We start from the raw sequence: 13925 nt of genomic DNA on the forward strand, positions 1-13925 counted from the left end.
ATTAACCAACGAGAGTAATACATATTCACGGTGTACAGAAGGATTATTCCACAGCATGCTCTCTATAGAACGTTGGAGTTTTGTATCTTTTTCCTACAGGACAACACATCAGAAGACACTTGGAACTGAGTGAAATCATGGCAAAAAGAACTGAAGAACCAGACTTAAGAAGATTAATAGAATGCATTTAAAAGGGGAATCTTCTGCTTTTCACACCATCCTCTGTCTGCCTGTCTGCCTGCCTGCCTGTCTCTTCTCTCCATCCCCCTCACTGTTCTCATTTTGTAGCTCAGGTTAGCCTAAAACTCACTATGTGGCCCCAAACTGGCCTCAAAGTTGTGGCTAGTCCTCCTGCCACAGCCTCTCAGGTGCCGGGATTACAGATGTGAGCCTAGGGTTACAGATGTGAGCCTAGGGTTACAGATGTGATCCTGTAACTATCATTCTTGCTTTAATGCCTGCTTTGCTGGCATAGGTGAGAGTGTTTGTGGCAATAGCAGGGTTCAAAACTGTTCCAGAAATGACAAGTACTGTTTCCAGGAAAACCAGAACCAGGCTTGGACCGGAAGTGTGGGACACAGTTGAACTACAGAAGGAAGAGAACCTTTCTTGGGTAGATAGCACCCTGCTAACAGCCCTATAGAAGGAGCCCCTTCCTCGGTAATTTTCAGCCCCACCCTGAAGTAGCGCTGCCTGCAGTGTCCCAGCCTTACGCTTCATCATCATTTCCACTCCACCCAGGCTGACTCTCCCACTATCCCTGCCTCCCAGGCTCTCCCTTCACCACTGTTTCATAGCAGGGCTTTCTCCTTTACTACTTCCTTGTAATTGCAATGACTGCCTTCCGGAACCAGGCCATTGTTCAAAGCGCAGAGCAGTCTACACCCTCTCCAGCATCTTCTGCACACACCCTCACCTTGTCTGTGAACTCAGGCGCGCCTGTGCTCAGCACTGTACGACCTACACTTGTCTTTCCTGATGCTTCACGTGTGTTAGTTTTGTCTTCCAAAGTAGATTAAACAGTTCTTCAAATAAGGGCCACATCTCCTCTTCTGTTTCCATCAGGATGCCTAGACACAAGGCATGCCAGACATACAGTAGTAGATGTTCATTCACAAGCTTTGCTATCATCACACTAATTTATTGATTTTTAGCAATTAAACAAATGTCTGTTGGGCATACCCCGTACATAGTAGCCGGCTAGTGGGAACACAGCAATGCTCAAGAAAAACACTCTCTATTATCACAAAACATGCAAGCTATCAGCTATGAGAGCCAACAGAATAGGTATAACCCTTAAAGACTTGGAGACCCATGTGGTCTTTTTTAAAAAAGAAAATGCCCTCCTGACTCCAGAGAAATTAGGAAGAATTCAACTTTATTGAAGAAGCATAAAGGGAAGCCCAAATATGTATTCTATAACCACACTTACTTAAAAGCTTGAGTTTTTTTCTTTTCTTTGGGTTGATTTCTGTATTTTAGTACTCTAAAATTCTGTAGCAATTTCACTACCACAAACCTGTAGGCCTCTTCCTGTCCATTATTCTCTAGTAGGGACTTCATAAATGTTAAAAGTTTCTGACAGTCTAGATTTTCTGTAAGGTACAACTTAACAAATAACATTCAGTGGTTTTCTTCTTCCCACTGTGTGGGTTTCTTCAGGGGCATCAACCCTCAGGGCTCCCTCTTCTGCCCTTCCCAAACTCTGAATCTATAGAGCTGTGCCCAATCGAAGCACACATGAGGACATACAGTCACCTTGACCACAGTAGAATAAGGTCCAGATCAGGAACTGGGAGTTAGCTCTCTATTCCACCTCTGTAATAAGATAGCCTTGATTACAGGGAAGTCACCTTTAACCTCATTTCTTCACTTGTAAAATGTGATAACCGAACAGATTTTTGTGACTCTATGATTATATTTACCTATGTAAAAATATTTTCCATTCCATGTTTTTTTTTAACTTTTATTCTTCTCTCATACATTACATCCTGACTGCAGTTTCCTCTCCCTCCACTCCTCCTAGTTTCTCCCCCCACCTCTCTTTTTCCCCAGATCAACTCCTCCTCTGTTTCCCTTTAATAAATAAAGGAAGAAAGAAAGAAAGAAAGAAAGAAAGAAAGAAAGAAAGAAAGAAAGAAAGAAAGAAAGAAAGAAAGAAAGAACAGGCCTCACAAGGATGTTCACCGAGCATGGCCTAAAAAGATAAAATAAGACTGGGCACAAACCTCCACATTATGGCTGGATGTGGTAGCCCAGCAGGAGGAAAAGGGTCTCAAGCACAGGCAAAAGAGTCAGAGACAGCCCCCACTCCCATTGTTAGGAGTCCTACAAGAAGACAATCATAAGGTATATGCAGAGGACCTAGCTCAGACCCACATAGGGTCTGTGTTTGTCCTGACCTGTGAGTTTCTGTGAGCCCCTCTGAGTACTGCTTAGTTGATTCTGTGGACTGTGTTCTTGTAGTGTCCTCAACCCCTCTGGCTCCTACAATCCTTCCTCCCCCTCTTCTTCAGGGTTCTCCTTTCTCTGCCTGGTGTTAGGCTGTGCGTCTCTCTATCTGCTCCCATCAGTTTCTGGATGATATCCCTCTGATGACAATTGACTTAGATCCTCCATTCTATATTTTTAAATTTTTTTCAGCATATATTAGGAGTTAAGGGTAATGTTTATTTGGACTTACTGTGAGAAAGCATTCAAAGTGTGGTAGATAATGAAGGTACATCCATAAAGGATGTCACTGAACAACCACTTAGTCAATGATGAAGGGGCTTAGAGGACTAGAGCTATAGAATCCCCACCACTAATCTATATAGATTTAATGCCACTTATAAGTGAGTTTGTAACGAGCACATAATTTTATCTCTAGTCGAAATAATTGTATAATGAAAAATATTATAGTCACATTTGTATTGTTGAATAGTTTGAAAAAGAACATTTGCATTTTAACTTATACATCCTCCAATCTCTTTTCTATCTCAGATCAAGGAACTGATTGTCACTTTTGATGCAGAACTCCACCTTCTGAGACACCGGAAACTGAAGCTAGATACTAAGATGAAACTATCCGACCTACACCACGTCACGTTATTTCAAGAAATGCTTCTCCTCAAGAATTTTGAAAAACAGGAAAATATTCTTCAAGAGCGTGTTAATTCCTTAGACAAAGAGGAGCAAGACTTGCAGGTAAGAGCAAGCTGAACCCTAGCTGGCTGCTCCCCTTAAGTTAGGGAGGACTAATAAAGTCCTCCCTAACTTACTACACAGACCTGGGGACATAAATTTGATACCCAGAACCCATGTAAAAACCTAGGTACAGCAGCCCATGTCTGTAATCCAAATCTAGGGAGGTAGAGAAAGGAGAGCCTCTGGATCTTATTGGTTAGCCAATCTAGCCAGACTGGCAAGCTTCAGGTTCAATGAGACATGCTGTCTCCAAAAAGTAAGATAGAGAAGGCTAGCATGATAGTTTGGTGGGTAGAGGCACTTGCCAACAAGCCTGATGAGCTGAGTTCAAGTCCTTCAACCCATATGCTAGAAGGAGAGAACCAACTCTCAAGAGCTGGTTTCTGACCACGCATGCACTGTGGTAAACACACACACACACACACACACACACACACACACACACACACACACACACGCACACACACGCATGCGCACACACACACCACACACACACACACACCTGATTTTGTACCAGTACCATGCTGTGTTGTTGCTGTTTCAGGGTTTTCTGTCTGTCTGTCTGTCTGTCTGTTTGTCTGTTTGTTTGAACTATGGCTCTATGGTAGAACTTGAAATATGTCATGGTGATTTCTCCATCAGAATTATTTTTGTTTAGGATTGCCGTGACTGTCAGTATATTTTGTACTTCCCACGAATTTGAAGATTTATTTTCCACCTCTATGAAGAATGTCATTAGAACTTTGTTTCGGATTGCATTGAATCTATAGATTGCTTTTGGGGAACAAGGATAGGAGTGCTCATTGTTATCTACCTTGAAAGGAAAAAAAATCACGCTGGGTAAAATAACTGGGAGGGGAAAGCTGGGATACTTTTAGTGTCTACAGATTTCAGAGATTACTAAATCTATGGAAGGTTATAATTATGAAGGAAAGTGAGAAGGGGAAAAGGATGAGAGAGAGAGAAGAAAAGATATAAGGGCAAGAGGGGAAGTGTGTGAGCTATGGGTGAAAATTCCAGGAAAGGTTGTCTCTAACAGACATCTGGACAGAGAAACACGCACAGCAATCCTCAAACCTTACCGAGCCACATGCAAACAGAATAGTAAACAGGGTGGGGACATAACAGGGACAAGGGGTGGGGCATGAGAAGAGAGAGGTCAAAATATGCTGTGAGATCATCTGAGAGTCCCAAGTCTCTGGAGGTGAAACCCTGCCAACCAGACTGGCCTGCGATCTTCGAGAAAAAAGCCCGGGAGGTACGGGAGATAATGGAAAAAGACAAAAGAGGAGGAAAGGAGGAGAGGGAATGTGAGATGACCCTGGGCACTCAATACAGGAATAAACATGAAGGAGAGAGATGGATGGGGCATAGGGTCTAATCGAAGGTTACAGCTTCCCTTCCTTGACAGTCCTCCTGGGAATTCCAGGCGCCTGTCAGAGCCCTGGATGTGGTCAGGTCTCCAGTGCTGGTTTTAGTCCCAGATTTAGTTTCAAATGCTGTCTTCACTCTTAGCAGTCCTTCTTGGGGGTGGGGTTGGGGCATGTCTGGTCATAGACACTGGTCCTGTTGGTGGGTAGTCCTTCAAGGATTGAGTCCTGGTCAAACTTCTGGGATGGCCCTTCAGGAATCCAGCTGTGAATGCTGGCCCTTTGTCTGTGTTTTTTCTGTAGGCACCATCTTATCTGAGTGTCAGTAAAAATTCCTGTTTGGCCAGGCAATTTTGGCATACACCTTTAATCCCAACAACAAAACAAAACAAAAAAAACCCAAAGCAAAGAAAACAAAATTTTAATTTGTTTCATTTGGATTTTTTTTTTGTTTGTTTTGCTTTGTTTTTGAGATAGGGTTTCTCTGTATAACAGTCCTGGAACTTGCTCTGTAGACCAGGCTGGCCTCCAACTCACAGAGATACACCTGCCTCTGCCTTCCAAGTGCTAGGCTTGAAGGCATGCGCCACCACCGCCTGCCTTAATTTGAATTTTTTAAATGAACATTCCACAGATACTGAACTTGAATGATGTCTTTAAAGAATGTAAATTTAATCAAACAAACAGTTCTACAAACATAAGAAATGTAAATTTCTATTAAGAAGCTTAAAAATGTCTGTAGACTAGTTTTGCGTTGGAAAGTGCATTGCCCTCCGAAGCCAGCCCATTAGAAACATTACATATCCTATGTTTGTTGGTTTTAAATAATAAGCGGTGCTGTTACCATTTGAGAAAGGTCATGAGGCATGACAAAACCCAGTATCAGAGCTTCATTAGGAGGAGTGGGGGACAGAAGAGAGTGAACAGGCCTGTGAAAGATGTGTACAGGGAGAGGGAGGGAGGAGGAAGAGAGAGGAGGAGTCTGTGTCCAGCTTTTTAAGGATTTCCCTGCACATGCGCATGTGGGCTTACGGAGCTATGCCACGCATGCGCTGATTGCGTGACGGCTCTGCGCACATTTGCACAATCACACAGCGCACGGATGACGTAAGACTCCTTGCCTAGCTGCCGAACTGCGCATGTGCGGTCTTATAGCTGGAGTGGCAGAATCCCAACCATGTTCTTCCCTTTCTTCCCTTAGTGGAAAATAAATGAAACTCTGAAAGAGATGGAAGAGAAAAAGAATGAAATCACCAAGCTCCAAGAGCAGGAAAAGGCTCTCTATGCCGGGTTCCAGTCAGCCCTTGGAGAAAACAATAAATTTGCAAACTTCCTCATGAAAGTCCTGAAGAAGAAGATTAAGCGGGCCAAGAAAAAGGAAGTTGAAGGCGACGCTGGTTTGTGCTCCTTCCACGCGTGCTCGTCCCTTTCTTCTCCTCATTAACACTAAGAAGAGAAAGACCAGAGAAAACACTGGTCTTTCTGGCTGGGTGCCATTCACCCACTACCACACAGGCAATGTAGCTGTGCTGTAGGGATCAAAGAGCAGAGGCTATACGGTGTTACAGTGTGTTTGAACACTTGGAGTGTGAATGCATTCGTGTGTGTGTGTGTGTGTGTGTGTGTGTGTGTGTGTGTTTGGTATGAATTAATACAGGATAGTTTGCTATCTTGGGTGAAATGCCTCTCCTCACCTTTTGTACATGTTTGAGTAAGATTGTCTTGCCATTGAGTTTTGAGAGTTCTCCATATTCTAGAGTGCTGTGGATATTGCTCTATATATAAATAAAACACTGATGGCCAGTGACCAGGCAGGAAGTAGGTTGTATGCATTGCTAAGCCTCAAGTGGAAAATGTGCTAATATAATATTCATGTGGGCCATTGGTCGGCAGTCCTGGCCTCCCTCCCTCTACCTTTTTTTCCCTCCCACCCTCCCGTTCACCCCTCCCTCCTCCTTCATCCTTTTCTTCCTTCCCTCTCCTCTCTTTATCTTTTCCTTCCCTCATCCTCTTTGTCTAATTTAAATATGAGGGTGATGCTAGTCCTATGCGACAGGGAAATCAGAATTCTGTCTCATTATTAAAAGAATTTAGAGACAGATTTGGAAGGGAACTTGTGGACAATTTTGTAAAGAGTTTGAGAGAAACAACCAGGCAAGCAATCTATAAATCTCAGCAGTTTCCAGAGGGAGGGAGACAAGGAAAAGTCACATAGCCTGTCTTAGTTTAGGTGTGAAGAGACATCATGACCAAGGCAACTCTTACAAAAGAAAACATTTCATTGGGGCTGGCTTACAGTTTGGTCCATTATCATGGCAGGACATGGCAGCATGCAGGCAGACACGGTGCTGGAGAAGGAGCTGAGAGTTCTACATCTTGATCCACAGGCAACAGGAAGTGAACTGTGTCACTGGGTATAGCTTGAGCATAGAAGACCTCAAAGCCCACCCCAACAGAGACACACTTCCTCACATAAGGCCGTACCTACTCCAACAAAGCCACACCTCCTAATAATGCCACTCCCTTTGGGCGCCATTTTCTTTCAAACTGCCACATAGCCCATAAGGAAGCAGGAAAGTTCAGTGCTGGAGATCTGTAAGCAGCTGCAAGACAGACAAACAACTGCACACAGAAAGGGAGGGGATCTTCAGAAAAAAAAAAAGAGTGAGAAGGTCTGGAGTGTCTAGGAAGTCATGGCTGGGCTTTGACCAGTATCTGAAAGAAAAAGAAAAGAGTTGAAGCAGGAAGGCCACGGTGCTATGTAATGGGAGCCCTGCAAACAAGTGCACAGGGGCAGGGATTCTGGGGAGGAAGGTACATTACCTCATTAAAGGGATAATTATTTCTTCCATCTCCTTAGCATAGCCATAGGTAAATCAGCTTTCCAAGGTGGATGGATTCTTGGCCAGGTGATTGACAGACCTAATAGTGCATAATGTTCTAATCTTTGGAGCAGATCAGAATGTCATATCTCTGCCCATGATTAGAGGTACTCCACTGTTTTGACTAGAAGGAAATAGCTTTCTGTTAATGGACTGCAATGGAGTCTTTATGTCCATCCTCAGTGACCTCCAAGATTACTGTAACTTTTCCTTCTTAAGAGTGGAGACCGTAACATCATTTAGGAGATAGACTGAAATTAGGGAGTGTAGTGACATTTTTATGAAAATATCTATTTGTCTCCAAAAAAATGATCTTTTGGCAGACCTTGCAGCAAAATTAATAATCCAGTGGGCTCACTTAAGACTGTATACTTGGCCTGCTGTCCTATTGTGTACTCAGCCTGCTTAACTTGCCTTTAAGAAAACATTTAACCAGTCTTACTCAGATCCTCGGATTTCTCATGCAACCTCTTTTACTACCTAATGAACAACTTTAATTGAATTTAATGTACTCTTCATGCACCTGCCACAGAGTAATGCACGTTTGTACGTGTGTGTGTGGTAGCAATCATTTGCTGAAAGCAGCCAACAGGTTGGAAGCAACAAATACCTGCCAGAAATGTTGGAGGCAGCGTGTGGCTATAGCTTGATGATGTCTGTTTGCAGTGTTGTCTGTGTGTCTGAGTTAGCTGGAATTTCTTCCCTTGTATAAACTCTGTTAAATGATTCTGTAAAGAATCCCTCATCTCTTTCCCATACTGTGTTTTCTGTGCTGTTCAATAAATACAGAGTAGGGCTGGAGAGATGGCTCAGAGGTTAAGAACACTGGCTGTTCTTCCAGAGGTCCTGAGTTCAGTTCCCAGCACCCACATGGTGGCTCACAACCATCTGTAATGACATCTGGCTCCCTCTTCTGGTCTGCAGGGATAAATGCAAACAGAATACTGTATACATAATAAATAAATAAACTTTAAAAATAAATAAATGAATGAATGAATGAATGGAGTAAAGCCCATTTTTTAGAGATATAACTAATAGGCTCTCTCTCTCTCTCTCTCTCTCTCTCTCTCTCTCTCTCTCTCTCTCTCTCTCTCCCTCCCTCCCTCCCTCCCTCTCAAATTTGGGCTTGCTCTTAGTCAACCTCCTCTGAGAGGAAGTGTTCTGCTTTTGCTCCTTCATGAGACATGGGCACATCATGGTGTCTCTGAGGTTATCTCTCATGCCTTCACTGACACAGAGAGTAGATATAACCCATTTCCAACAAGAAAATCCAGAGATCCAATTCCACAAGTGTTCATCAAAACTGACTAGTGTCTGGGCTGGAATGGCATCATATCCTCAGATATGGCCTCCAGGCAGGGGCTTCATTTAGAGGAATGAAGATAACTAGGAACCAGACCAGGGTCCAGAATATTTTCTGGACATCACTGACCTGTGGCTAGGACCGAATCCCAGACATTTTGAGCTTCTGGCCAAGGATCTGAATCAAGTTCTCTAACCCTAAACCACCTGGCTCTTTCTATCTCCTGTTCTCATCAATGCTGTGAATTAGGAAGTCTTCCTCATCTTTGATTTTCCGTAAGATACTAATTTGTCTTTCAGTACTCAGTGAAATTTGTCTGTGAAGCTCTTTGAAACTGAAGAGGGTTTAAATTATGAAGTAAAATTTCATAATAGCTCAGTGATAGTAAATCTCCTGTTTTGTAGTAGATGAGTTTGGGTAGTGAGCACAGCTTTCTCAAGGAATCAGCCTGTTTTTCCAGCAAAGTTCGTGAGTGTAAAGTTGTGTACTTACTATATTTGCTTGTTATCATTTGGTCACTGCAGGGCGTGGTAATACAACCCATCAGATAGTGTAATTATTACATATGCTAATGGTACAAAGTGATGTGATTCACTGTCATATCTCCTAAATACCTAGACTGCACTGGTCCTCCCTATCTCTCATCTCATCTCTCGTTCCCTTCCTGGACTTTTCCCCTCTTCTTTTACACTTCTCATCCGTGACAGAAAACACGTGACACTTGCTTTTCTGTGTCTGGCTTATTTTGTGCAACATGTCCTCTTGCTACACTCATTTTTTTTTTCGTTTTGCAAATGACAAGATTCCATTCTTTTTGACTGAGTAACAACACTCCATTGTATATAAATACCCCCTTTCCTTTATCTGTTTGTCTGTTGACAGGCTGAGTCTGTATCTTGGCAATAGTAACCAGTGACACAATAAACATGAGTCCACAGGCATTTTTGTAGGCTAACCTCATTTCCTTTGTATATATACCCAGGAGTGGGATGCTGGCTCACATGATGATTTGGTTTGTAGTTTTTGAGGAAGGTTCATACAGCCCCCTCACCAGAGTTTCTGTGCTAATGTACATCCCTGTGACCAGTGTATATGCATTTCTTTGTCTCTACATCTTCACTAGTTTTATATATAGTATATATGTAAATGTATATGTATATGTATATGTATATGTATATGTATATATATATATGACATTCTATTGGAGTAAGATAGAATCTCATTGCACATGTAAAGTGTTAGAGCATGTAGGGTTCACTCTATGTTATTCACGTACAGTGGGAACAGCTCCCCATCAGATAATGAGGATTTCCATGGATAGTGTTAACACTGCCTCTGGTATCAGTTTTTTTTTTATTACTGTAATATAACATCTGATAAAAACAACTTAAGGAATAAAGAGTTTATTTGGGGGACATAGTACATAATGGCAGGAAAGACACCACAGTAGGAATGCAAGGTAGGAATTCACATCGTGTCCACAGTTGAGAGAGAGAGAGAGAGAGAGAGAGAGAGAGAGAGAGAGAGAGAGAGAGAGAGAGAGAGAGAGAGAGCTGGTCCCTTTCTCTTCTTTTTTGTTCAACCCGAGACCCCAGCCCATGGGATCATGGGATGGTGCTGCCCACATTCAGATGGGTCTTCCTCAGTTAAACCTCTCTGGAGACATACTCAGACACTCTCAGAGGTATAAGTCTTAGGCAAGTTCAAATTCAGTCAAGTTGATAATGGTGATTAACCGTCACAACTCTGTAATCCACAGTGATGCTGGTGGCTCTGGTCATGGTGAAACGTCTACCATTCTTGTCCTCTGATGGGGCACTGGTGGGTATCTAGATACTTCACAGGGAGAGGCAGAGGCCAGAATCGTAGTGTCCCCTTTATCGAAATTTTCCCAGGGACCTACCCTGAGAAGACTTCTCCCAGAGTCCTGGGGATGACGCTATGGCCAGCGTGGGGTTATCTGAGGGGAAAGACTCTATGTACACCATGCTCTTTCATCTGTTTACTTTATTCCTCTGAGATTAGATCCTAGGTACACAGCTTTATTTCTATTCTAATACATTGCTCTTCTCTGTCCCTCCACTTCCTGTCCTCTCAGAGCCCTAACTAAGCTCTTCTGCTATCGATCTCATCTTCGTCCTCCAGCCATTCTTGTTCCTTCCTTTCGTACTCTCCTGACCTGACTCAAGACCTCCTACAATCTACAAAAATTTTTTCTTGCTTTTTCTCCTTGAGTTCTAACCCAGAATCAGGAATTTTGTCCTGTCTTCATTCCACCTGGTTATGAAAAAAAAATTAGCTCTGAGTCAATAGCTCTGGGATGCCACTAGGTCTGTGAGAGAAAGGGATGGTCTGAGCTCCATTTGTACAAGAAATGAACCTATGTGTTTACACATCTGCCTGTCTCCTAGGCCTAGGAGACACATGTTGTCTCTGTAGGGGTGTTACCTAGTACAGATCAGCAGTAGATCTGAGAGGCTTATACTGTTGGCTGTTATGGACTAGGAGTTATGTGTGCACAAGAAATTGATAATAGGAAACAGCTGATATATTAAAAGTCTAATAACATCAAATATTCCTTGATATTTGACTTCTTCTCTAGAAGGATTCCTTGATCTTTCAGGGTATAGCTTTATCATGTACAGTTGAATTTCTATTTCATATTCTTGCGGCCTGCATCACCCCTTGGCAATAGTTAGTTTTAATTGTCAACTTGATTCAATCTAGAGTCACCTGGGAAGGGGTTCTCAGTAAAGGATTGTCTAGATTAGGCTGGTCTACAGGCATGTCTCTGGGGGCTTATCCTGATTATGTTAATTGAGATGGAAAGACCTACCCATTGTGGGTGGCATCATTCCCTAGGAAGGGGACTCTATAACAGTGGGGGAAGTGAGCTGAACACACGTATAAATGCAATAATTCATTGCTTTCTGCTCTTCACTATGGGTTTAGTAACTAATTCTTTCAAGCTATTACTCCTTTACTTCTCTGCCATGATAGGCTGCAACCTAGTATTATGAACCAAATAAGCCCTTTCTCCCTTAAATTATATTTGTCAGGGCATTTTATCACAGCAACAGAAAAGAAACTAATATACTCTCTCGGAGACTCTTGCCAGTCCTATGGTATCTGACAAAGTGCAGTTACCATCAACGTAGAAGACCTGCATAGGTATGGTGTTAGCGACCATCATGTTTTCCTCCCCACTGCTACTGTGGTGATGTCTTCTGATCGGCGGGTCCCCAGACTTCCCTGCTGTGCCTGCCATAGAATAGGTTGTCCCTGGGATCTTCTGTTGTCCCTATTGCTAAAGTAGAAATATCTACCATTCGGTCTTCATTGTCACCAAATAAAAGTGGGACCTCCTTGTTACTGCTGTGTGTGGGAATGAGTTCTGTCCCCACATGCAGTCTCTATTGGCAACATGGTGTAGATAGACTTGGTACCCATAACCAATAGTAAAAGCCCTGACTCTCATCTGGGGATCTCCTTGGTACTGCAAGATGGGGAAGGTGCAGGCTACCTATGTGTCTTTTTTTTTTTTTTTTTTTTTTTTTTTTTTTGTACAGAGTTTCTCTATGTAGCTCTGGCTGTTCTGGGACTCACAACTATGTAGACCAGGCTGGCCTTGAACTTGAACTCTGCCTGCCTCTGCCTCCCAAATTCTGGGATCGCAAGCATGAGCCACCACATCCAGCCAGAACCATGTGATCTTTGCAGCTGCCTTGGTGTTGGTGACAGTGAGAGAGTTGTTTATTAGCTAGCAGTGATGAATGCCCCCAAATCCTCTACTCTGCCTTCCCTTGATGCCCTCCAAGATGAACATTACGAGGCTTTATTACAGCCCTGTGAGAGCAGATATTTTGGCTCCTTGTTTGGCCTTTGATGGTATGGTTGGAGGCGGGACCACAGTTTTCTTTAGTATTTGGTTGGAGTAGTATTATCTTTGGTTTGTAGGGCTGCCCTTTCTCTAATATTTTGGCAGGGGAGAGTAAGTGCTTGTTGGACTTTTCTACATCTATTGGTGTGTCTAGTTTGCCAGCACATTCATTTCCAAGTCTTGACATGTATGAGGCAAAAGAGACCCAGGGAACTCACCAGAGGACTGCTTTTCAGGTTCCAGGGTACACTGGTGGTTTGCTCTCTTCTCTCTATTTCTCAGAATCTTATGTCTGTTTAATATATAATGTTTAGCCATATTTACTGGGAGAAATAGGACAAAGTTCCTTTTCAGAAAACACAATCTATGTAAAGATACTTAACGTTAAAATGTTTCTGATTCATTTTATATGGGGGGTAGAGGTTACTTCAAGTAATTTTCAGAGAGATTTTAGATTTCAGAAATGTGCAAAAAGCTAGGAATATAGATACAGGCTTGTAACACTGGCTACCCAGAAGGTTAAAATGGGTACAAGTTTGACCCCCTTGGGCTATGTGAGTTCAAGGCCAGCTTAGGAAATTTAGCAATTCCCTGTCTCAAAAAAACTCATTATAATACAATTTAAATTAAAAGAGGGCTAGAGTTAAAGCTTAGTGGTATAGTACTTGCCTAGCATGTAGGAGACTCTGGATAAAAAGAAATGAATGAGCCGGGTGGTGACGGTGCACATCTTTAATCCCTGCACTCAGAAGGCAGAGGCTGGCAGATCTATGTGAGTTTGTGGCTGATCTGGTCTACAGAATGAGTTCCAGCACAGCCAGGGTTACACAGAGAAATCCTGGCTTGGAAAGAAAGCAAACAAACAAAAAAAAAAAAGAAGAAGAAAGAAAGAAAAAAGAAATGAATGAATAAATAAGTAAATCTTAAAAGTACGAGGTCCATCTCTTATGTCTAATTTGCCGTTCCATAAGACCACAACTGCAAATTGGTGGTGTGTGGTCCATAGATGGTCCCATTGGTATTTTAAGAGCAAAATGGGACATGCTGAAGGGGTCTATACTCACTTATCTTGGGGATGATCTGTTTTACTATTCAGACACGTATACATTTTTATAAAGATACTATATACAACATAATAATGAAAAGTTATTCATGACCCTTGATGAAGAGCAACCATACAGACTGTCCAGGTGGCTGCTGAAATGGGGTTTTGAGGTAGGAAAAATATAGAATTCAACTCTGGCTGCAAGGATAAATGATAACCTATACAGAGGATCAAGGGAACTGCCAGTAGATAGAAAATT

General features: G+C 42.5%; 1 protein-coding gene across 2 annotated transcripts in view; it reads left to right on the forward strand.

Moving 5' to 3' along the window:
• Cfap44 (cilia and flagella associated protein 44) overlaps positions 1–13925 on the forward strand; it is an 84540-nt gene that overhangs the window by 57429 nt on the left and 13186 nt on the right. The window contains exons 27-28 of one of the 2 annotated variants that reach the window (XM_006975800.4): positions 2983–3186; positions 5758–5953. In XM_006975800.4, coding sequence (XP_006975862.1) covers positions 2983–3186; positions 5758–5953 — 400 coding nt within the window. Of the gene's footprint in view, positions 1–99; positions 230–2982; positions 3187–5757; positions 5954–13925 lie in introns of those variants that run through there. The other variant, XM_076548880.1, reaches the window with a different exon arrangement.

This window comes from Peromyscus maniculatus, chromosome 12 (genome assembly GCF_049852395.1).
Source record: "Peromyscus maniculatus bairdii isolate BWxNUB_F1_BW_parent chromosome 12, HU_Pman_BW_mat_3.1, whole genome shotgun sequence".
Taxonomy (NCBI): Eukaryota; Metazoa; Chordata; class Mammalia; order Rodentia; family Cricetidae; genus Peromyscus; species Peromyscus maniculatus.